Source organism: Falco rusticolus, chromosome 6 (assembly GCF_015220075.1).
Source record: "Falco rusticolus isolate bFalRus1 chromosome 6, bFalRus1.pri, whole genome shotgun sequence".
Classification (NCBI taxonomy): Eukaryota; Metazoa; Chordata; class Aves; order Falconiformes; family Falconidae; genus Falco; species Falco rusticolus.
Genome location: NC_051192.1, coordinates 9,291,824 through 9,314,063, shown reverse-complemented (window position 1 = coordinate 9,314,063; position 22,240 = coordinate 9,291,824). Strand labels below are relative to the sequence as shown.

General features: G+C 44.0%; 1 protein-coding gene across 1 annotated transcript in view; it reads left to right on the top strand.

Moving 5' to 3' along the window:
• The window catches only part of SLC35F3 (solute carrier family 35 member F3), a 75,282-nt gene that overhangs the window by 12,761 nt on the left and 40,281 nt on the right, over positions 1-22,240 (top strand). The window contains exon 2 of the mRNA XM_037392258.1: positions 4,990-5,314. Coding sequence (XP_037248155.1) covers positions 4,990-5,314 — 325 coding nt within the window. The remainder of the gene's footprint in view (positions 1-4,989; positions 5,315-22,240) is intronic.

Sequence of the window (22,240 nt, the reverse complement as noted above, 5' to 3'; positions counted from 1 at the left end):
TCAAAAATCCTGTACAGCTAAATAACGCATAGCTAGTGTGGTAGACAGGAATGGGATAAAAACATTTTGAGGAGTTTGGGAGTCAGCTACTGAGGCAGATAGTATTGTGTGTCCAGAAAACCACCACCAGAAATCACTGTGTGTGTTCTTAGGTATGTTTGTAACTTATAAGTAATTAATTGTGTGGGAACTAACTGTCTCCCACTGAGCCCTCCATGTAGTAATCATTGGGTGAAGAGGAAGTCACACAGCATTCAGGGTTGTGAGAATGTGCCTTGGGTAGTGTCCAGCTCTGATCCCCCTGCATGGCACACATTTCTAGAGCTCTAACCACGCTGAGGATTACGCACTGTCTCACAGGACTTACCTCCTTCTCCCCTATTTATGATAAACATGTCTTTTTGCCAGCTTTACAAACTTGTTCTGTGCAATGCCCAAGCAGCTACAAAACATTTGAGAGGCTGGCAAAATGGAAATGCCTTGAGGACGGCTCATTTGTAATTGCCAAAAGTCCTGTGAGGATTCTTCCTTTTGTCAGAATTTTTTCCAGAAGCCTGATTTAAAGAGCTGTTTAAGACGCTGAAGCACATTTATAACCTGGGGAAGCTGGCGGAGTTGTGCGTTATCATTAGACTCATGTTTCAGTCCCTAATAGGCAGGACCTTGGTCTGTGAGGGTCACTTTCTCACTCTGAAGGGTTGGCAAGGGCACCCAGCACTTTTGTAATGCTTCTTTCACCCATTTGCTGACTAGCTGGCAAGAGCTAAAGCAGTTCAGGGGTGACAGCTAAATATGTTTGTGGACCGGGCAGCTCTGAGCCCACCAGTGCTGTCTGCGGTGGCTTTACTCTCTGTTCCTGACAGCAGCAGTGGAGAGGTGGGACTCATCTCACCCAGCTTCAGACACCTACACTAGAGACACCTACTTCTGAGCCTGTCACCCCAGACACTTTAGAGCTGGTGGAGAGAAACAAGCACTTGGAGAGGGTGATTCATCTGGCTTGTTTTAATTGTATACTTCAGGAGGAGATAAATCGTGCTATGGAAATGCCTTTTTTTCTGTCTACTAACTATACAGAAAGTGTAAATCACTGTCTCAGATGCACAAGTCTGCACAGCAGATGTCTCAAACTGAGAAGATGAATGCCACCCTTGGTTTTTATCAGTATCACATTTTTAACATACACAGTGAGGTACAGTGCGGTCCTGCAGTAAGCCTTTAGCTGGCTGGCTGTGCACAGGAGTCTTAAGCCTTAAAGCGTTTTTGAAGTGGTCTGGACAGGCTATTTAAAGGTGCTGCCTCTGCTGGGGGGGATTTTCTCTAACCTAGTGCAAACATCTGTAGTAAGTGAGCACATTATCTATGGCATCTACCTTACGTGGGGTGTGTAGTGCCTTCCAGTGCCCGTTTTTCTCTATGGCCTCAGTCGGGAGCATGGAGTGAGTAGCTCCGGTATAGCTGTCCCTACCACAGGTATCTGAGTCAGTTGAGAGGGGTCTCAGCTGTAGTGGAGGAAGCAGAAGGATGGCTGTTTACCAGGGCTGGGAATCCCCATGGGTAAGGGCATTGGCAGTAGCGCTGGAGGTGATTTCCTTCCTTCCTTTCCTTCTGAATGCCATGGGAGAGAGGTTGGGCTGAAAGGGAGGGAGGAGGAGTGGTTCCAGTTGGGATTTATGAAACAGGAAAATGAATGAGCAAAAGGGAGAATGAAAAGCCAAAATTAGTAAAAGCAAGATAGGCATTTTTCCTCTGTCTCAGCATCTTGATTTGTTTTTTGGGGGATACAGTAGCATACAGAGCAGTCTGCTGCAAGGAGCAGTGGAAGAAACCCATTACAAGTCTGGAAGAGGATGTCCAGAAATAATTTTTTTTCATGTCCTGCCTCATCCATTCTGAAAAGATATTTTGCCATCTTTAAATTCATGTGTATTCTGTTGCCAGCTGGCCTTTGTGTAAAGTGAGGAGCTTTTCATCCATGTGTGGGTTTGATGCCACCCCATCTGCAAGCCTGTGGTTTGGGTGAGAAAAATGTCCCCATGGAACACAGGGACTGGGCACGAGAGCTACAGCTCTGTTATGCATGCCAGCTGGCAGACAAGTCCCCAGCACAGTAAATGAGAGGATGAGACCACATGGGTGTGCATCATCTGTAGTGTCCACTGTTTCCAAAGACAGTCTGGCTTTTGGGGGCAGATTATGTCCCAGATATCCTTCAGGACAGCGCTGCATCCACTGGAAAAGGCTGTGCCCATTTGGCTTTATTTTATAGGAAGTAACTGCCATGAAACAGAGTCAAAAGGCATTGATATTCAAGCAAGCTGTCCAAGTGGACTGCTGACTCAGCATATGTGCACAGAACGAGGAGGAGCAGGGCGGGCAGCTTCAGCCCTTGGTGGGAGAAGATCTTCACCACAGTGTCTGTTGTGGGGTGTCCATTAAACAGTTCATTATTTTATGTTGAATGTCTGGTGCATCAGATGATATAGTTGTGATTTTCCCCCTTTTCAGTGATTGCCAAGACTACTGGGCCAGAGGGCCAGACAAGGTGTCTTGCTGTCTCAATGAACAATTCTAATATTAGAAAAAATAACATAGTTTCAACGTTGGTTCAGAGAACCTACTCATCTTGAGACATCATATACCCTAAGGGCTTAAGGATGTTCCCTAATGTTAATTTTCTTGAGCAGGAGGGGTTTAAATCCTGGTTTGCTGCTTCATGGGGCAATAACGGCAGAGGACAGGGACAGCAGGTACCTTGCTGGCTGTTTTCTAGGAGGAGAAACATTTTTGCCTGTCTGTCCAAGTAGTCTCAAAAATGTAAACTGAGTGGAGGAAAGCTCTTCCCTGCACTGACACAGTGCCACAAACGCCTCCTAAACTCTCACTTGGCACCCTGGCTGCCTGGATTCGTCTCTTCTGTGCCCAGAAATCCCTGTGGTCCATGGGAAGAACGCTATAGCTTGTTAGGGTGTGTGAAGTGGTTGGTGTTACAGTGACAGTGCCCAGCAGAAAAGCTCAAGAGGAAAGGAAAAATTCCATATTCACTGCAGGACTTGTGTGGTAGGCAGCAAAGAGCACTGGCAGCTGCCCATTATGTGGTGAAGTTGAAAGAAATGAATGTACTGCTGTTCGGTAAACTGAACCCTGACTGGTCTGTGCAGCGAGTGACACAAACATTAGTTACAAGCAATGTATCGCAAAGAAAACTTATTAAAATTATTTTGAATGAGCTAAGGGTTCACAGGCAGCCTCTTTTCATTTCTAGCCTCTTGTAACATTTGGATGGTAGCTTGTAACCTTTCCATTACTTGTTTAATACGAAGCCACATTAACTTTGGATAACTCATTGGCCTGCTGGTGCGTCTTCTGTTATGTGGGAGGCTGCCCACACAATCTTCTATTGAAAACTGAAATAAACGGAGAGATCAGCAGCATCCCCATCTTCTTAAAGCCGCTCAGAAAGACTAGATTTTTCTACCTTGGCTGCTGTACACTCTTTTTTAGATTTCAAGATATCAAACAGAGGCCACAATTTTTCCCATTGCAAATTACAGCTTTACTAGGCAAACTAATGGTACTCTTAGCTCAGATAATGCATTTCTTGTTTGTAAAGAAATAATTAAATAATCCTCTCATTTGGAATAAACCTTTTCTTTAATAATGTATTAGCTTGTGTAAATACAAATCTAGGTTAACCTAAAATAAGAGGTTTTAGGAGATTTTCCATTCCAAATACTGATTCTCACCAGGATAAGGAAGGATTTTTTGTGTGTGCATCTCTCTTAGTCCGCCTTGAACGTACATGAATGTTTGGCAATAATAGTCTCTCATTGTCCTGGCTGTACTTATATTTCTCTTTTCACCTTCCAATGCATGCAGTGACCTCTGCACACTTGAAGTTGTAGGTTCCTGGCTTTCAACATGAATGACTATTACATTCTCCTTCAAGTGAAGGGACCAACTAAACTGAAGTCAGCCTTTAAGAGAAATCACTGCTGAGTATTGCGTGCGGGTGACTGACAGCTTTAGCGGAAGTTGAATGGAGTGAATTTGAGAAAGGAGAAAGGCAGGTAGAAAGCCGTTAAAGGCAGTGGCGTGCTGCTGAGGTCTGCCAGCACGTTTTGATCTCTGTGGGAACTGAACCACCTAACCTCACTTTGTTCATTCATGCACAAGCTGGATACGGTATCAGCCGATAGTGGTACAATAGCAGGGCTGTAACAATTCATGTTTAAGGATGTAATGGGCAAGATATTTTAGGAGAGAAATTTCCAGTGGCATGCTAGTTCTAGGAACCAGAGCAAAGTTCCAGTCCAGTCTCATTTGGTGCAGGACTCAAGCTAAAAAAAGTTAGGGTTTCCTAGTCTGAGATGCTCTTCAGGGCAGCCTGTGGGTTGGTCTAATTTTTGCCATCTGGCTACAGCCTCAGGAGAGCTGTTTTTCTAGGGATCACTGAAATGCCTGGTCATCCCAGTTCAATATTAATCATGCTACTTACATTGCAGTGATTGTGCTTAACTGTAAGACTAAATACAATTGTCCCCCCTCATCCTTTTAAGAAACACCATATTCCATAAGCTGCCCAAGTCTGCATTTTCCAAGACAATAACAATTCCAAGTGTTCTCATAATCCCCTTTGTTGCTTTATTAAACTCAATGCTGTGTTTTTCATTCATTTACACATCCTAACAGCATCAGTTTAAGTGGTATGTTAAGCCTTTCTATGTACACCAGACCAACACGTAATTTTCATTTCCATTTTACCCAGTGGCTTCTAAATCTAGAGGTGATAATTATTATTTACATTGTAATTATGCCTCTGTTGAACCAGAGGCTTTGCAATGATCTAGAAATGAAGGACATTTTTTGGCAAGATCTGGTGCGTTCTTTTACTGGTAAAGCTCTACGTGACTTCAGAAAGGCCTAGGATGTGAAAATTAAAATGCAGGTTGGATTTCCTTAGTAAGCCTTGTGTTTTCTTCTTCCCAGGGGATGAGCGCTCCCGGGAGTCTCCAGCCCCAGCCGAAGCACAGATGCAAGCCGGGGTGGAAGGTGGTGGAAGGGTGAACCGCTGTTGCTGGAAATGCTCTGTGACACAACTAAAGAAGATTTTCTGGGGTGTGGCTGTAGTCCTGGGTGTCTGCTCCTCTTGGTCGGGTTCAACCCAGCTAGCAAAACTGACCTTTAAGAAATTTGATGCACCCTTCACTCTAACATGGTTTGCAACAAACTGGAACTTTTTATTCTTTCCTTTGTATTATCTTGGACATGTTTTTAAGTCAACTGAAAAGCAGTCTCCAAAGCAAAGATACAGGTATGGGAGCTTTTGTTTTTTCTCCTGTGGCTCTTGCATGCTGCTCTGCATCTTACAGACATTTTATTCAGATCAGTCAGTTAAATCAAGCTCGTGTTTGCTTTCCTCTCCAGGTTTGTTAAAAGATGCTCTGAACTCATTGTGTCCTGTGCTAAGTGCTATGTTATTATTCTTAATACGATTTCACTCCAGCAGTAAGAAATCCAGGTTTATTTCCAATACATACATGTCATGTAATGAAAGTCCGCATTTTCTGCAATCACTTCTCAGGAGTTTTCTGTTCAAACGTCTGTGAACTTCATTTTTTTATTAGTATCTTCTTCCTCTACCCACAGCTGACTTTTATGACAATCCCTGAGTAAGCTAAGCAAGCTTTTCTTTTTGAAACTCAGGACTAGTGCAATGCCTTGAACAGCCAAGTAAGAAGTACTGCAGCATTTTCCTGGCGTGACATCAAAGGCCAAGCTCTGATCCCAGTTAAACTGGAGCTGTTGTGTTTATTTCCGGGAGGAAGGAAGGTCCTAACCAAAGGCAGCACTTTGTCTTCAGCACACCCTGTCTTTACAGCAAGCCAAACCCACAGAGCCTGAAGCTCTCGTGGAAAACCCTGAGTGCCCGTCCTCCGTGAGGGGCTGATGCTCTGGCTGCTTGAAGGACTGCCTCTTGGTGAGCGCTCCTTCAGCTCCTCTCGTATTTGGCCTGAGAGGTGTCTGGGACAGGTGGGATGACTCAGCCTTCAAGATGTCCTGTGTCAGAAAGCTTCTCTGATACATGGAAGGATGTGAACAACATTTTCCCCTTCTGTTACACAGTGGGGCTCACAACTTTTTAATGAAGTCGCTCCGAAAGTAAACAGTAAGAGGTACACATTTCTCAGCTTCCAGCTGTGCCGCAGCGAGGTGGAAACTTAATACAGGAAAAACCTAAGAAGCCAGGGTGCTCAGGAAATGCTCTACCTGCAGATGACTAGGACTAAGGTTATACATGCTGACATTTTGCTGCTTAGCCATCGTTAGAGTTTCTTCATCTTCTAAATCATTCAGGGGCTGCAAATAAAGGAATTTCACTGTTGACTGCAGGTCTTAGAGCAGTATCCAGAAGTTTTAAAGGCATTTTCATAAGAGGCCATGTTTCCTGCACTTCAGTCTTTGGTTTGTATTTGTTTACTCCACAGCAAACATGGTTGCTTCAAAGGTGAGATAAATATGGAGGTCAGAGAAAGCAACACTTTAATTTAAAAACAATAACAAATGCTAGCCCAAAACAGCTACCTTTTTGTTTCTTTGGGTTTTAATTATTTTTCTTTACAGCTGCATGTTTTAAATACTGCTGAATTCCTGGGGTGAGTGGTTGTGGTTCGCCAGATCCCTGGGGTTAAAATCAGAGCATTATACATTTTGTTGCTGCAGTTAATTGATATGGTTGGTAGTTTTATGTCTTCCATTTAATTAAATGATGGCTGAGTTGAAGAGCAGGTGCAAGCCCTGCAGCCTGTTTGGGTTGCAGGGGTACATCATTACAAGTAAACTTGCAGCAGGCTTGGTAAAGAATGTGCATTTGTGTGTCTGACCAGCAGGTTGAATAGGGTTAATTTGCAGAGTATTTTCTTGGTGTCGGGGTAGACTTGGGCATTTGGAGATACCGCTTTGATTCCTAGCTTTGCTGCAGATTTATTTTATGGTTTTGAGCAAGTCACTACAGACCTCTGATTTCCTTGTACTCTGTTCATTTGGATGAAGCAGTCCTTTAGGGAGGAGGGAGAACTGTCCCTCACCATGTGTTTACATAGTGTCTGCCTCAGCATGTCCAGTGTCTAAACTGCGACCTTTCAGTGATGCTGCAGTAAGAACTACTGGGAAAAGAATTACTGTTCATCTGCTTGCTCCACACAGCTGAGATGTCACATGCATGTACATCAGAAAAGCCAAGCATTGCATTCCAGCATCCCCTCTTAATTATTCCTCCTTTTAATGTATTTTTTATATATATATATTAAATTTTTTTACGTATTTTATATATATATATGCATATAGAGGGAGAAAGACATGTACAAAGACTCTGTAGCTCTGTATGAGGCATTACCATCTTCAGGAAAGCTTGCACTCAGGGCATAGTTGGACATGTTAGGGAGGCATTTCATGGACTTCTGGAAAGTTAAAATGAGAAAATTCTGACCTGGAACTAACAAGAAACTTGCTTAATTGCTTTCTGCTTCTTTTATCCTTCACCTTCATTTATATTTTATATTTTATCTGAGCTCTCTGGGAGGAATTTGCAATGAGACAAATGAAAAGGTGGTAGTGGGAGAGGGTGGAAATATGGCATCTAAGTCACCTTAGCAGTGAGGTAGTGAAGGAAGGGATTCTCACATCTTGCCTACGCAGGTTGCTAAAATCCACAGGCACCTAATGTTTTTTGGCAGCAAAGCCCACCTGCGCAGCCACCCCCCCTGAGCAGGGCTGGGCAGCTCAGCCTCCCGCAGCACGGCAAAGAGCATGTAAAGAACAGCAAACATTAGGAAAAATGCACAAAAGGAGGATGATAAAATGTAGCAACAGTGAATAGATGTAGAGTCCTTCCTATACAGGTTATATGGTTTATTATGGTTTTTAATTCCTATTGTATTGTACCAGTATGTGTATATACTATGCTGTAAATATATAAATTTGTATGTTTTGTAGTCTTCACAGAAAGACATACCTGTCACGGACACAAACCAGTTTAGAGCTGCACAGATTTTTATATTTTTCCCCCCATTTTATAGCCTATATACCTGTAATAAATATTTCCACCAATATTTTATAGTAGCACATTCAATTTAAGAGCAGGTTTATTCAGTTTCTTTATAAGAGTTTGAGTACTAGGCAATAATGTAAAATATTAAGGATTTCTGATTGACCCATATTGCATGGTAAGGAACTTGCTGTTTGAGCTGAAGTGGACTATCAGTTGTGTCCACAGCGTGGGGAGAGAGTCACTCTTCAAAGCAAACCAAAACTCATGCATTCACATCCAAATTGCTGTAGGCTCCCTGTGCAGCTCCATCAAATGCCAGAGTTGTGCCCCAGTGTAGACTGCTCAGGGAGAACGTGTCCCATGCTCACTTGGCGCAGGACTGCATGTGTGGGGAGCAACGCAGAGAGCTCTGGCAGGCCAAGAAGAGCATGCCAGGGTCAGAGTCACTCTCTTACTTCTTGTGCAAGTGCTTACTAGCTTAAAATAAAATTACAGTAACTAAATTACCATTCATTTCAACCATTGCCCAGACCAGAAATAACACATGTAATGATTTATGTGACTAATGGATCATTTAAGAGTACTTTATTTTGGCTTCATACTTTTTGCTTCCGAACTGCTTTATAAAATGACATACTTAATCTGATGAGCTACCCTCCGTCATACCTACATTATTAATTTATGAGGTAACATAAATTAAAAGCACTAGAGCTTAAAACTCCCTGGCTCCATGAAAGATTAAATTAAAATCTCTGTAAGGTATTGCTTAGCTTTGTGTATCTCTAGGCAGGACAAAACACACCTTTTATAAAGATTCACTCTGTGTGTGCCAACGGGGGGAATAACGGAGGGTTGGGTTCACATTTTAGAAGGATAATACCTCAGAAAGCTTGTTTATTTGGATGGTATGATCTTATCTAATGGGTTTTTTTTTGAGAAGGAAAAGGCAGGACTTTCCAAAATGGTTTGAGTGATTATTTATTTATTTATTTGTTTATCCTTTAGATCTTGATTTTTATTTTATAAAGCATTAGGGCGAAAGAAAAAAGCAGAAGCTAAAACTATATCTTTTTTTACAACCTTGAATGCACCTGATGAAAGAATGAAAGAATGAATGAAAGAATCATCATACGTACCTGCACTGATCTGCAACCACACTTGAGCATGTTTTAATATGTTTTTTCACTGAATCAGTGAAATCACCTTTTCACTGTCTCTATACTGCCCCCAAAAACAGCTGCCACTAATCTTTCAGAATTTGAAGATTTTTCTTCGAAAAGAAAGAAAAAAATTGCAGGTAACACCAAAGTATAGTTATTTCTTTGAAGCTGAACCAAACTACTGGGGCAGCAGTGGTAGAGGGACTAATATAGTAGGTCTCACTTACTCTGTTTAACCAACATACTAACTTCACAAGAGACTTTTGCTTTATATGCATATGGGCTCAGAATTGAGACTTAGCTCTTCAGTGGCCAGAAATTATCGGTGCCACAGCTTCACGTGATGTCCAGGAGAATGTGGGCCAGTTTCTAAATGTGTTTCACATGTATTTCTGGTAGCGTGGAGGAGACAAGGCACTAGCCTGGCAATCCCCAGTTCCAGGAGTTGGGTCCATTACTCTGATCCTAACTCATATGAAAGTGCAACTCACTGCACCGTAGGCACTGCCCTCCTCTTCTGCAGCAGGCAGAGAACCTGGCCACGCAGCACTGTAACCAACTGCTTGGCCACAATACCCCCACTCGAAGGGGGAAGAAGGTCAGAGCTTGATTTGGCATGACTGAATGCTTTTTTACTATTGATTTTCAGCATTTTGTATTCATGAGTCTATCTTACCCAGCAGCATTAAAATGTTGCAGTGTGGTTGACTTTTGACATCCTACTGATTTATATTACTACTTAGGTGGGAGCTTCACCACCAGAGCAGACAGCATTAACAGAGTCATAAATAAGCTATGAAGGCATCAAGACATGATGAATGCAAGTGTTTTTAGCAAACGTCACCCAATGAAGCATGTTTTCTTTCAAAAAACTTCAGTTCATAAACTCTTTGTCTAGTTCAGTACATTAGCCTTAAAATAATACCTATTTATTTTGTGTTCCTCAAAATAAAATCACTTTACAATTCAAGTCCCCATTAGCTTGTTGGGGGAAAAAAGGCAACAACCAAAAAAACCAAAAAGAACCCATGAAATTAAAAGATATAGCATCAGATTCTTACTTGAGTTAGTTACAATCCAGGCGTAACTCCAGATGAAGTCAGTTGGATCTCTATAGCAGTCTTTCAGGACTTATCTTTGTGCTTGGTATTGAAGCGATTACTTAAAAGAAGATGTGGATAATATTGTGCAACAGGTTTATCATATTTGTAGTCATCTGTATCTCCCCTGAAGACATCTCAACTGTTGTTGGCGTGTGTTATTGATGGGCCACTGTATCACTTCTGAGACTTTTCACTGAACCTGCACTTTTCTTCCAGGGGTTCTGGCTGAAGACAAGGCCAAATTGTACTAGCAGCAAGTAGCAGTAGTAAGGAAGCCTTCTGCTGGAACATCATGGTGTTTGTGGTAGGGGCAGTACTGATGGGCGTCTGTCCGGTGTCCATACATACATCATACAACACCAGGCTTGGTCAGGGAACGTATTATTTGAGCTTAGCTCAGCTGAAGCCCAAGCCACAGAGCTCAGGATGATGCTGTTGTTAAATTCTGTTTCTCAAAGTTAAGTAATTACCTCTTCTTGATGAAACCTGTGGTAGCTGCTGTCTTTTTCGTTTTGAAAAGGAAAGTGTGTCGCTGTGGGACATGGGATAGGGGTGCATCACCCCACGGGAATTCTGGATGTGCCTTCTCACTGCTGCCTTGACATAATACAGCGATGCTGCATTACTGCCAGGTGACCACATAAGTCATCATTTCAGCTGCTTCCCTGGGGAGACCTGTTTTCTTAGTTGATTAAAGATTAATGTCATGGTATCTTGCTCTTTGTGGCTCCTGAAACAAAAATTCCTCAGCCGGCTGTCAAAAATAAGCTCTTCAGGCTGCCTGTTCTTGAGAAAAGAGGTAGTCCTCCAGCTCCAGAGTTTTTCTGAAGTAACCTCCTGTTCACAGAAGTCTTCTCTACAGACTAAAGACAGTACCAGGAATTAGATTAGCAAGGAAATCTGCCACAGCTAGCTCCTCAGTGCCACAATGCGTATTCCAGCACTGCCAGCTTGAAGCTGAGTACCTGCTTTCCTCCCAAAATGCATGGGGAGAGCAAACACCTACAGAGGAGACACAAATGTAAGGCATGTAAGGTAAACATGTAAGGAAAGGCTGAGGAAGAACACAGTCTGTTAGCCAAAGTAGCTGCTAGTGGGAGACCTCCACCATCCCAGAGTTAGGTGCCTAACTAGAGTTGTGGCACTCCTTTTGATGTGTTCCATTGACAAGCTTAAAAATCTGCTCCCAGAGGCATGTTCAAGGTGGTAGTTTTTCTGTTCCTCAAGTGCATGCTATGGGAGCTTACATTGGAGCTACCTACATTGGACTCACAATGTGAGTGGCTGGCAGGACGCCCCAAAATTAATGCTGAAGTCCCACTTTCTCTGGAGGTGGCTCTCACAATGCACAGCCTGCATGGTGGTCTCAGGAACGTAAGGTGGCATTTATATGCTTACCTCCTTTCTGAACCTACCCCGGCTTTTACATATCCTCAAACACCTTCACGAGAAGTTCTTCAAAATTCTGTTTGACTAGTTTGCTAATTCCTTCTATTCAGGTAGCTAATACTGCCTTGTGTTTTAGCTTTTGTGAGAAAATGGTCACGGGTCCTTCTTTAGGAAACCAGTCCTTTCTAGCTTAGTCTCGCAGTTTATACTTGGAGATTGCATTTGTATTTCGGACCATGATGTTCTGAAAAGAGCTTAACATTGATGCAATGTGAAAAGCTTCCCCTTAATCTGAAGCTCCTTCATCTGTTGAGGATCACCTCTTCTGGGCCTTTGGACCTTTGTGGAATGCTAGTTGAGAATAAAAATTGGGTACTGCCCGATTAGGAGGAACACATGTTCTTTAATCTTGAGCTTGGTTTGCAAAATCACTCCAAGGATGATTGAATTAAGTGATGTCCTATAATTTTGTCTTCTTGCTCCATTATTTTTCTCTTCTCTGCTGTGGCTTGAACAGATGCTCTAAAATAATCACATTATATGCCTCCTATGAGGTAACAGTGCTTGAAGCAAGGACTAGAAGGGAAGTAATTGCTCTTGTTACCTGCAGACAGGGCATGTGCTATGAAACAATGTGTTTATGTAATGGCTTTTGCTTGGGAAAAATGTGGTGTCTTGCAGCACTGAACAATCTTCTGGTCAGTAGTTGAAGTGCATTTCATTCACTGGCTCTCCCTCTGGTTAGGAAAGCAAGCTGCCAAGTTTCCATGCTGCTAGGGCTTTTCTCCCAAGAGCTCAAGAGCAAATCCACCTGTACTGATCCTGCCCATGCTGATCTCTCTGCACTGGCTGAGACTGTGGAACCAAAGCAAGCCAGGCTGAAGGGACCCCAGAGGTCACCTCCTCTCTTCGCCGCCTCCAGGCGTAGACCTGCATGCACAAACAGGAAAGTAACTGCATTTTATGGCTGGCAAAGGAAAAAAGGGACTGGGACAAGAGTGTGTGATTGTGTTTACTGTGTGAGGAAAGAAGCAGAAAGCTGAGGTGAGCATGGATATGGTGTTTTTTCCAATCGTAATCATCACAACATGGAAGAAAACAGAGTTCACAGCTGGCCTTTTTGCAAAATGTGTTTCACCTGTCATTGTATCAAGTACCTTGACACCCAGCACACAAACTCATTGAGCAGAGGGCACTGTCCTAGACAGGTTCTCCCATGCTGTTTACAACAGCAACAAAAGCTACAACAAAACTCAGGAAGGAGTGATAAATAATTATGCATTTTTTTCAGCCTAGATCTGGTCAAAATACCTTGAAGGCAGATACCTTTAAAGCTGCTTTAAAAAAGGAAAATGCCTGTATGGCAACAGACTTCACAGCTAAAATTAACAGCTCTCAATAAAGACGGATGATACAGTGAGAAGTGTTGGAGGCTGGCAGTACTACAGAAGTGGAAAAAACCTTTTTGTCCAGCTGCCTAGTGGTTATGGACCATGTCCAGATTTCCCAGGATTGTTTGTGTTTGTATAAAAAAGCAGCCTTATATAAATGCACAAGTACCTGGCTAAAGATCCTGTTCAGGCTGGGTCTGTGGCAGCTGGCCACCCTTACTTGTTAGGCAAAGCTATAGCTGGTAAAAAGGGAGAAATAGCCAAAGGTGGAGGTTGGCAGCAATGTAGGTATATGAGCAGGGCATCATAAATTGAAAAACCCTGTCAAGCAACTACAAAATGTCCGTGAACATCCATAGGGGTTTTTTTGGAGGGAAACAATAGTAAGATATGAGCTGATGGGCAGACAGGTTCATATATAGAATCACAGAATCATAGAATCATTTAGCTAGGAAAATCCTTTCCTGAGATCATCAGGTCCAACCATTAACCCCAAGACTGACAAGCCCATGTCCCTCAGCACTGCATCTATGCATTTTTTAAACACCTCCAGGGGTGGCGACGGCACCACCTCCCTGGGCAGCCTGTCCCAACGCTTCACCACCCTTCCCCTGAAGAAATTTTCCCGATACCCAACCTAAACCTCCCCCGGCGCAACGTGAGGCCGTTTCCTCTCGTCCTGTCGCTCGTTATCCGGGAGAAGAGACCGACCCCCGCTGCCTACGGCCCCTGTCAGGCGGCTGCGGAGAGCGATCAGGCCCCCCCTGAGCCCCCTCCTCTCCAGGCCAACCCCCCCAGGTCCCTCAGCCGCCCCTCACAAGGCTGGTGCCCCAGCCCCTGCCCCAGCCCCCTGCCCGGCTCTGGACACGCTCCAGCCCCTCCACGTCCCCCTGCAGTGAGGGGCCCAAAGCTGAACACAGGGGTCCAGGGGCGGCCTCACCGGTGCCCAGCGCAGGGGGACAGGCACTGCCCTGGTCCTGCTGGCCACGCTGTGTCTGCTACAAGCCAGGATGCTGCTGGCCACCTTGGCCACCTGGGCACACTGCTGGCTCCTGTTCAGATGTCCATCAACCAGCACCCCCAGGCCCTTTCGCACCAGGCAGCTTCCCAGCCGCTCTGCCCCAGCCTGTAGCGCTGCCTGGGGTTGCTGTGACCCAAGTGCAGGACCCAGCAGTGAGCCTTGTGGAACCTCATACAACTGGCCTTGGCCCATCGGTCCAGCCTGTCCCTTTGCAAAGCCTTGCTGAGTTCAAGCAGGTCATCACTCCCCCCCCCCAGCTTGGTGTCATCTACACACTTACTAAAGGAGCACTTAGTCCCCTTGTCCCGATCATTGAGAAGGATATCAAACAGGACAGGCCCCAACACTGAGCCCTGGGGAACACCAGTTGTGACCAGCCATCAGCTGGATGTAACGCCATTCACTACCACTCCTTGGGCTCGGACGTCCAGCCAGCTTTCAACCCAGCATAGCATACACCTGTCCAAGCCAAGCAACCAGTTTCTCCAGGAGAATGCTGTGGGAGACAGTGTCAAAGGCTTTACTAAGGTCTAGGTGGACAACAACCACAGCCTTTCCCTCATGCACTAGGTGGGTCATCTTGTTGTAGAAGGAGATCAGGTTCATCAAGCAGGACCTTCCTTTCCTAAACGCATGCTGGCTGCACCTGATCCCCTGGTTGTTCTGTTTGTGCCATGTGATGGCACTCAGGATGATATGATGATATGCTCTGTAGCCATCCCTGGCACCGAGGTCAGGCTGATAGGCCTGGAGCTCCACAGATCCTCCTTCCTGCCCTTCTTGTAGATGTGCTTGCACACCCATGTACGACCATTTCTGTGTTTTCCAGTGCTAAAACACTTTTGCAGGTGGTAGCTTCTGCCAGGGAGTCCGATCCAAAATAGGGAAGACAAACAAGATCTGGTTTTGTTACTTTGTTCGCCTGCTTTCGGTGACAGTCAGTGAAGGTGACTTCAGCCTAACTGTGAAAAAGAAACAACCCCGCTGTTGGTCTGTTTGTCAGTCCTTGGGTTTAGGGCTAAATCTCAGCAAGTTTAAAGGAAAGAGCCTCATTTATTTTATGGTCTTTGCCATGTCATTTGGGTCTCTTGTTCTTCAGCAAGCCTACACTAACCAAATCCACTGTGGCTGCCTGATCTGTTCCCTGTCCCTCCTTTCTCCGACTGAGTGCTTCCCCACATGGAGCTGGTGTCAGTTGCTTCTGGTTTGTTAATTTATAAATTGTGTTCCTTCTCTTTGGAGCCGGGGGGGGCTGTTTACTTATTTACTGAAGCTATGACTTCACAAGCACTTAAGAGACTGATGCAACATTTCCTTCATGTCTTTGAAAACCTTCCACTGCCTCAGTGAAACATTCAAACTCCCACAGGGGAAACTGGCCTCTGGCAGCCTTACATGAAGGATGGTATCCCCCGTCTCTTTCAGCAGGCGCAAATGTTAAATCCCATGGATCTCAAGTCATCGTGAATGTCCCTTCAGTGACAGGGTGGTGTTAACCTTCATGTAGTACTTTGCTAACACGGGGCACCCTTGGATGGGATGAGCCCAGGTCCATTCGCTACAGGAGGACTCAATTTCTTTATGTTATCTGGCATTTGCCTTTCCATTGCAGCTAAAAAATGTTTTGCTTTGCCAAAATACTGGGTCTTTTTAACTTAATTCTCTTCACTGTTTCTATTGTAGAGGCCAGCCAGGCCAACTGAAAATTGTATGCTACTTCTTCTGCACTGAAACTACAGCTTTCTTCACTAGTCCAGCTTATTATGCTTTCAGCTGGAGTACGTATAGATTACCAAGTACAGAAGGATAATTTTTCAGCTATGAAAAGCTCTCTTACTAAATAGCACACTAGAAAATAGTGAGAATTGCACCTCTGCTTTCAGTGCCTCCTAACAGTACCTAGAATAAAAATTAAGCTACAGCTCTGTAATGCTGTCTGATATTTTTACTATCTAAAAAATGGTGCTGCTGTTAGACCATCTCACCATGATATCCTGAACATCAGGTCATAGGAACATGGAGTAATTCTGGTTACTGGGGACCTGGGGAGAGAGGTTTCTAGTCCAACCTGCTCAGTGCAGAGCCACATCATATCTACTTTTTTATTTTGTTAATGGTTAGTGATATTCAGCAGACACTGAATGAGGCATAACTATTACTATTTACATTTATGTGTACTTCATTGCATCTTTTAATGTGCCATCTCTAGATATCCCAAAATTACATGTACTAGAATGTGTTGCCATGAATGGTACCTGTTCTGCTGCTGTTCACCCTTTTTTGCCAGAGCCACCTTAAATATTTGTCTGTCCTCAGACAGTAACATGTTGATTCAGACCCCAAGGATTTTATTTATTATTTTTTTTTAAATTGTATTAACACACTATCAAGTATTTCTGATTAATTTGCTTTTCATAGTAAAACAAATTTTCACATAGAATTTTCAGTATTTCATTAAGTTCTCTATATTAAATGTGATAAGTCCAGTCAGCACTTGACCTTAGCTGGCACAGCTCCACGGAGTCCCATCACAGCATGCTGATTTCTATCAGAGAAGGGTCTGGCTCAGTGAATATTAGAAATATCAAGTTAATAACTATTTAGATGTGTTCTGTCTTTCCTTCTTTCAGAGGGCAATTCAGGTGCTGACCAGATTGACATTCACCCTAATCCCCTCCAGTGTTTTTTAAAAAGTGTCTTTTGATTCTGGAGAACTGAAGTAGAAAAACCTAAATGTTGCGAAAGAGTATCCCAGAGGAGGATACAGTGACCTACAGCCAAATGATCAGCTGCCTTCCATTAACGTACCTGCAGACCTACGCTTGCTCATGAAATTTTTAGCAATTAAGACCAACCCTCTGAAAGTCTTATAGCATTTAACAAAGAGGTCTATCGATTTAATAGATTTTTCAAACAACTTAACCATGCTGATTCCTATGATGCCATTACTTTCTGCCTGATCAAGTTCCACATGGCTTTTTTAATCGAGTTGGACTCTTGATCATGTCAAAGGGGAGCTGTAGGGGGATGTGATAAAGGTCAGCTAAATCATGTACGGATGGGAGAAGGTGAAGAAAGAGCTAGGTGGCATCAGACCAAATGAGTGAGGTGTTTTAAACAAGGGAGGTGGTTTCTATCAGCGTGCAACTGAGCTGTCAGGTGTCTGAAAAGCAAGAGCCTGAAAAGAGTGGTTAGTGTGTGCTGGGGAATCAGAGACGGTGGGCCAGATGTGGCCTGTTGTGGGAGCAGATTGCATGCGTTCTGATGAAACCTAACACTCACATGAATGATAGTTCTTGTAGCCTTCTATGAGCTACGCTAAAGCAGTAAGTCCTATACAATTTCAATGGACAGCATGCTTGCTGTAGTGTGCTCAGGCATTGAGTCCTGCGGCTAGCAGGGAATATTCCAGCACTTGGTTGGGCTCTGCAGCCATCCAAGTTACAGGGGTCCAAACAAATCACTTGGGAGTATCTAGGGAAGATCATACCAGCAACAGTTATTTCATGTGTTAACAGATTTGTTCCTTAACAAGAATGCATGTACGAACAAAATTTACCAAACTGTAAAAAGATACTTTCTTGAGATCTTGTCAAAAGTAAGCAGAGAATTGGCTTTATTTTTAAGTAGACAGGAGTTACAAGAAGGACATTCCTCTTGAAAATCATACCAGTTATATGTATAGTTAATTGTGGACCTTACTTTTGGCTGGCAAGTTGCAAAATGTTGTCTGCTGCTTTAGATTTATTGAACTTTGTTTTGTTTTAAGGATTAAAAAAAGCCAAACAACAGCTGGCTTCCCAGATATGTTTGCTGCAAGGAACGAGAGACAAGTGGTTCCGAGAAACTAGAGACAAGTGTGTTTCCTCCATAGCAATTGTGCTAAAAACAAACTGTTCTCTTTGTCAGTGTGGCTTCAGACACTTTCCACTATTATGCTGCTGGTATCTGGAGTCTCATTACCCAAAAAGCCTTTGTCTAGCGCAGAACAGTAAATAACCACAGATTTTAGGCACATGTTAGAAACATCTCATTAGGGAAATTTGAGAGAGATGACAAATAATGTCTTGGTATCGATCTAATCTCATGATCCAAATGTGCAGTGGCAAAGCACCCTTCCTCAAGTAACATGGCTACTGAAAGCTACAGATGGATTTGCCTTCAGCGGGAAACTTGGTGTTTGCATGGCTTTGGGCTAACAGCCATGGCCACGTGGCTCCTCTGCATGAAGCGTGCTGATGGCACCTACTAGATGTTGTGCAGCTGACAGGAAAAAGATGCAGTAGTTCATTAGTTTTGTCATTCTGTTTAATTCAGACGTTTTCAAAAGGAATGGCACTGAAAGCTTTGTAGTACTGAAGGTGCATAATAATTGCATCAAAATTGCCCATCTGCAGCTAAAGTGAGATAATTGCCTAGGCGTATTCACATTTGCAGAAGAGATTTTGAATAATAAATGTTTATAAAGCCCTTCTGTCATCATGTTATCCAGCCCTCACCCCGTAAGCCAAACTCTCAATTCATTTACACTCTTTTCAAACCAAAAATATCTCATGTCCATGCAGCTCTGGGGTTGGTGAAGATGAGAATCTGGACTAGTGTAAGTCACCTGAAATTGGCCAGCTCTCCAGCAACATTTGTGAGTCAAATTGAAAGAGAGTAAATAGCAAACCCTGCTGATTCCTTGCTAGTGTTATCTTCTGTATCTTTAATAATTAATTTGGCTAAATTACTGGAGTTTAGGGGTGACAGTACTGATTTCCAGTGATGCTGAACGGTGCGTCTTCCTGAGGGGCAAGGCTTGGCATACAGGGTCAGATCCACAAAAAGACCCCGTCCTCCAAACAGGCATAAACATCTACATGTGGTTTCCAGAAGATGCTTCTTCTTCAGGAGCCTCTCTTCTTCTCGGAGTTAAGGCCGGAGTGAATCCATCCTCACACAGACAGACACACCAAGGATATTGTGGGGCTGGCAGCAGCAGGTGAGATGCAAGCCTATCTTAATTAGCTTGTCATGGCTGATCTAACTTGCTCCTGCAGATAATCTAATTGGCATGGACTCGGCTCACCCAAGGCTTTGAACACAGTCCCTCCATCCTTGACAAAATGCAGACAGCTGAGATACATGTCCTGGCTCAAGTGCATGCTTACCTGGTCAGTCCTTCCTCCGCAGGGCTTGTAACAATTCCCGTGTTCTGGTGCACTCCTTTTCCTGGCAATTAAAGACGCAAACAGCACTGACCAGACAAAATTTGATGATGCAGTTTTGTTATGTTATGCTTCTCCAAGAATGAATTAATTTATTTTTCCATTAGACTGGATACAAACCATGGTGATGTCCCCATCATCATCAGTATGCCTGACTGATTGCTAATAGCTGCCTTACAGTCCTTGCAATACATCTTATACCTCTCCCATGCTCTGGTGCAGCGACTAAAGCTGCTGGTTCTAGCCCAGCACTACTAAATGAACAAGAAGGCATGATTTACAACAGGATGGAAAATGACTACAGCTAGGTGAGAGTATCACCTGCTTTCTACCACTGTGTGCCACCGATCTTTCTGCATGAATGGAGAAGCTGCCGTTTCTGCTGCGGGGTCCCTTCAGCAAAAGGGTCACCTGCCTCCCCCGACGGTCAGCTCACTCTGCAGCTCTTCAGCTTGTCAGTCCTTGGTGCTCTAGTGAGACTTCAGCAGGCTGTACCTCTTGGGTAGCCCCAGTGTGGGTATGGCAAAGATGACTTAGCTCTCCAGCACTGCAAAAGTAGCCAGCAATCCTACGGGAGAACTGAGCTGGCGTCCCCAGCCAGCTAGAGCCCTGCACACCTTGGAGGTGTTTTGCACACGTGCATCAGTGAGGTTCACTGCGTTCACTGCTCTGCCAGAGGAGCAGCGCGCTCACTGCTGCTAGGGATCCAGAGGAAAGCAGGGCAGCAAAACAGGCATCGTCTTTGCCAGGTTTCTGAACAAATAGTTTCACCCGAGAGGCTGAAACCACATTGCTGCTCTTGTCACTCTTCCTGGGAAACAATCTGAAAAGGAATTCAGATGCAACACTAAAATTAGTAACAATATGAACTACTGTTCACTACATTTTTTTCTCTCTCTCAAGGACTTAAGCTTATTGAGTAACCTCTCTCTCTCCCAGTTTCATCATGGAGCATTAAGTTTTGCGAAGGGGCTGAGCCCAGCCACTGAAGATCTTTATTCTAGCTGTGTAGGTGCAGTATTGACAGAGCCAAATTTAACACAGTTTACCCAATGCCCAGTAAAACAAGCCAGATTTTGCGCTGTGTACAGCGGGGCAGGGGGTGTGGGCGCGTGGGGGGTGGACAGGGATATGGCAGGGCACTGTGACTCTGCATGGCTGTTACTGAGACTTGGTGAGGTGTCATGATATTTCAGGTAGTATTTCTGAGGTCTGCTGCTGGCTTCTCTGCTCTTACTGAAGATAGTGGTGAAACTGTAATGGCTCAATTGGAAGGAGTGGTGAACCAGCAGTGAAAGCTGTTGGAAATGTCTCCTTATGGTCATGTACATATGTGTGCATGTGTATGTATGTGTGTATATATGCACCATTTAAATACACATGCTGAGCCCCTTTACCCTGTTACAGCAGGGATACATCCCAGAGGAGTAACAGGCTGGTTTACTTCTGACAGTCTTCATACAGTGCGCTGCAGATCAGGAGCTCTCCTGTAAAATACAAACTGTTGAAAGGAAAACGAAGCCACAGATTTTGTGCTTCCTAGCTCTAGGGTAAATGTGGGGTTGTGCCTTTGACTGGGGTGGGAAAATCCCTTCGCACAGCATGTTATCTTTCCCTGTGGATCTCAGTGGGAAAGCAGTCTCCAGGATCAGGCCCCAGCTTGTCTGCTGAGGGAGCCGACACCTGCCTTCTCACAGCGGGAAGGCTGCTTATTCTCAAGTATCTGTCTGCAAGCCCTGCCGGGTGCTGCTACAAAAATCCTTTCCCCCACGGATGAACAGAGCTGGAGCCCTGCGAGGGAGGACGAGGCACCCCCAGCCACCTGCCCACAGGCAAGGTGTTACCTGCAGCACAGAGTGCCCCGGCTGGCTTGTCACCAGCCCCCTGCCACCACCCCGGGCAGAGCCCTGCATGTGCAGGGGCATCAGGCTGCGGGATGAGCTCTCCCCTCCATTTACACCCCTTCGCATCCCACTGATGTCCAGTAGAAAACGAATGCCCTGGACAGCCCTCCTCATTCTCAATACACCTAATTTTTTTTTTAAATCCTTAGCGTTTGGTACATGCTTCTTCCTCCACAGCCAGGCACAGGTATTGCCCCCACTTCCAAAAGGCGAAACACCCCCTCAGCAAGGTTTTACAACTCTCTCCTGGGCTGGAATCCCACCATGGCTGATGCTCTGTGCAAGAGATGCCGTGCTTAACCTTTCTACTTCTGTTTTAAAATCCAGATTTGATCACTCATAATTTCTTTTGAAATCAGTGGGTGGTGACAGTCTTCAGCCCACTGGAAAAGTCAGTGCATTAGGTACCTGAATATGAATTTATGTTTTTAATTTGACATGATCCTCTTAGGATTTCAGTGTAAAGGTGAAGAAATCCAGTAATTCCTCACAGCTTCCTCATTTGTGCTGTCTATGGATTATTTGTCAAATTCTTTTTATATTACCTTCATGAGAAATGTGATGAATCTCATCAACAGCAAATCATTTGTCTCTGTTGGTGTACTTTCTAGGATGATTTATGTATGCATTGAATGTGATTGCGAGCCGTTTCCTAACACATGTAAACCTCAATTTTCAAAGACCTCAGGGGATGTTCTAAATTTTAATAACAGCCTCTCATGAAACACAATTACCCCATTCTGGCAGTGAACATGAGTAAACATGCATATGGGGAATCAGTAAAATAATAATTTATTTGTTATTTCACAAATTATACTCTGTAATTAGGGAAAACTCTCTTTTAAGAATGCATTGACCATGTACCCTCAGCTTGGTATGTTCATTCTTTTTACATGTGCTATTGATCCTGAAGAGAAAAGGTTAAATATATTTTTATTGAATGAGCATAGCAATAAAATTCACATCAAAACCGAAGAGCAAGAATAATTAGGTAGATTTTTCCCCACTATGT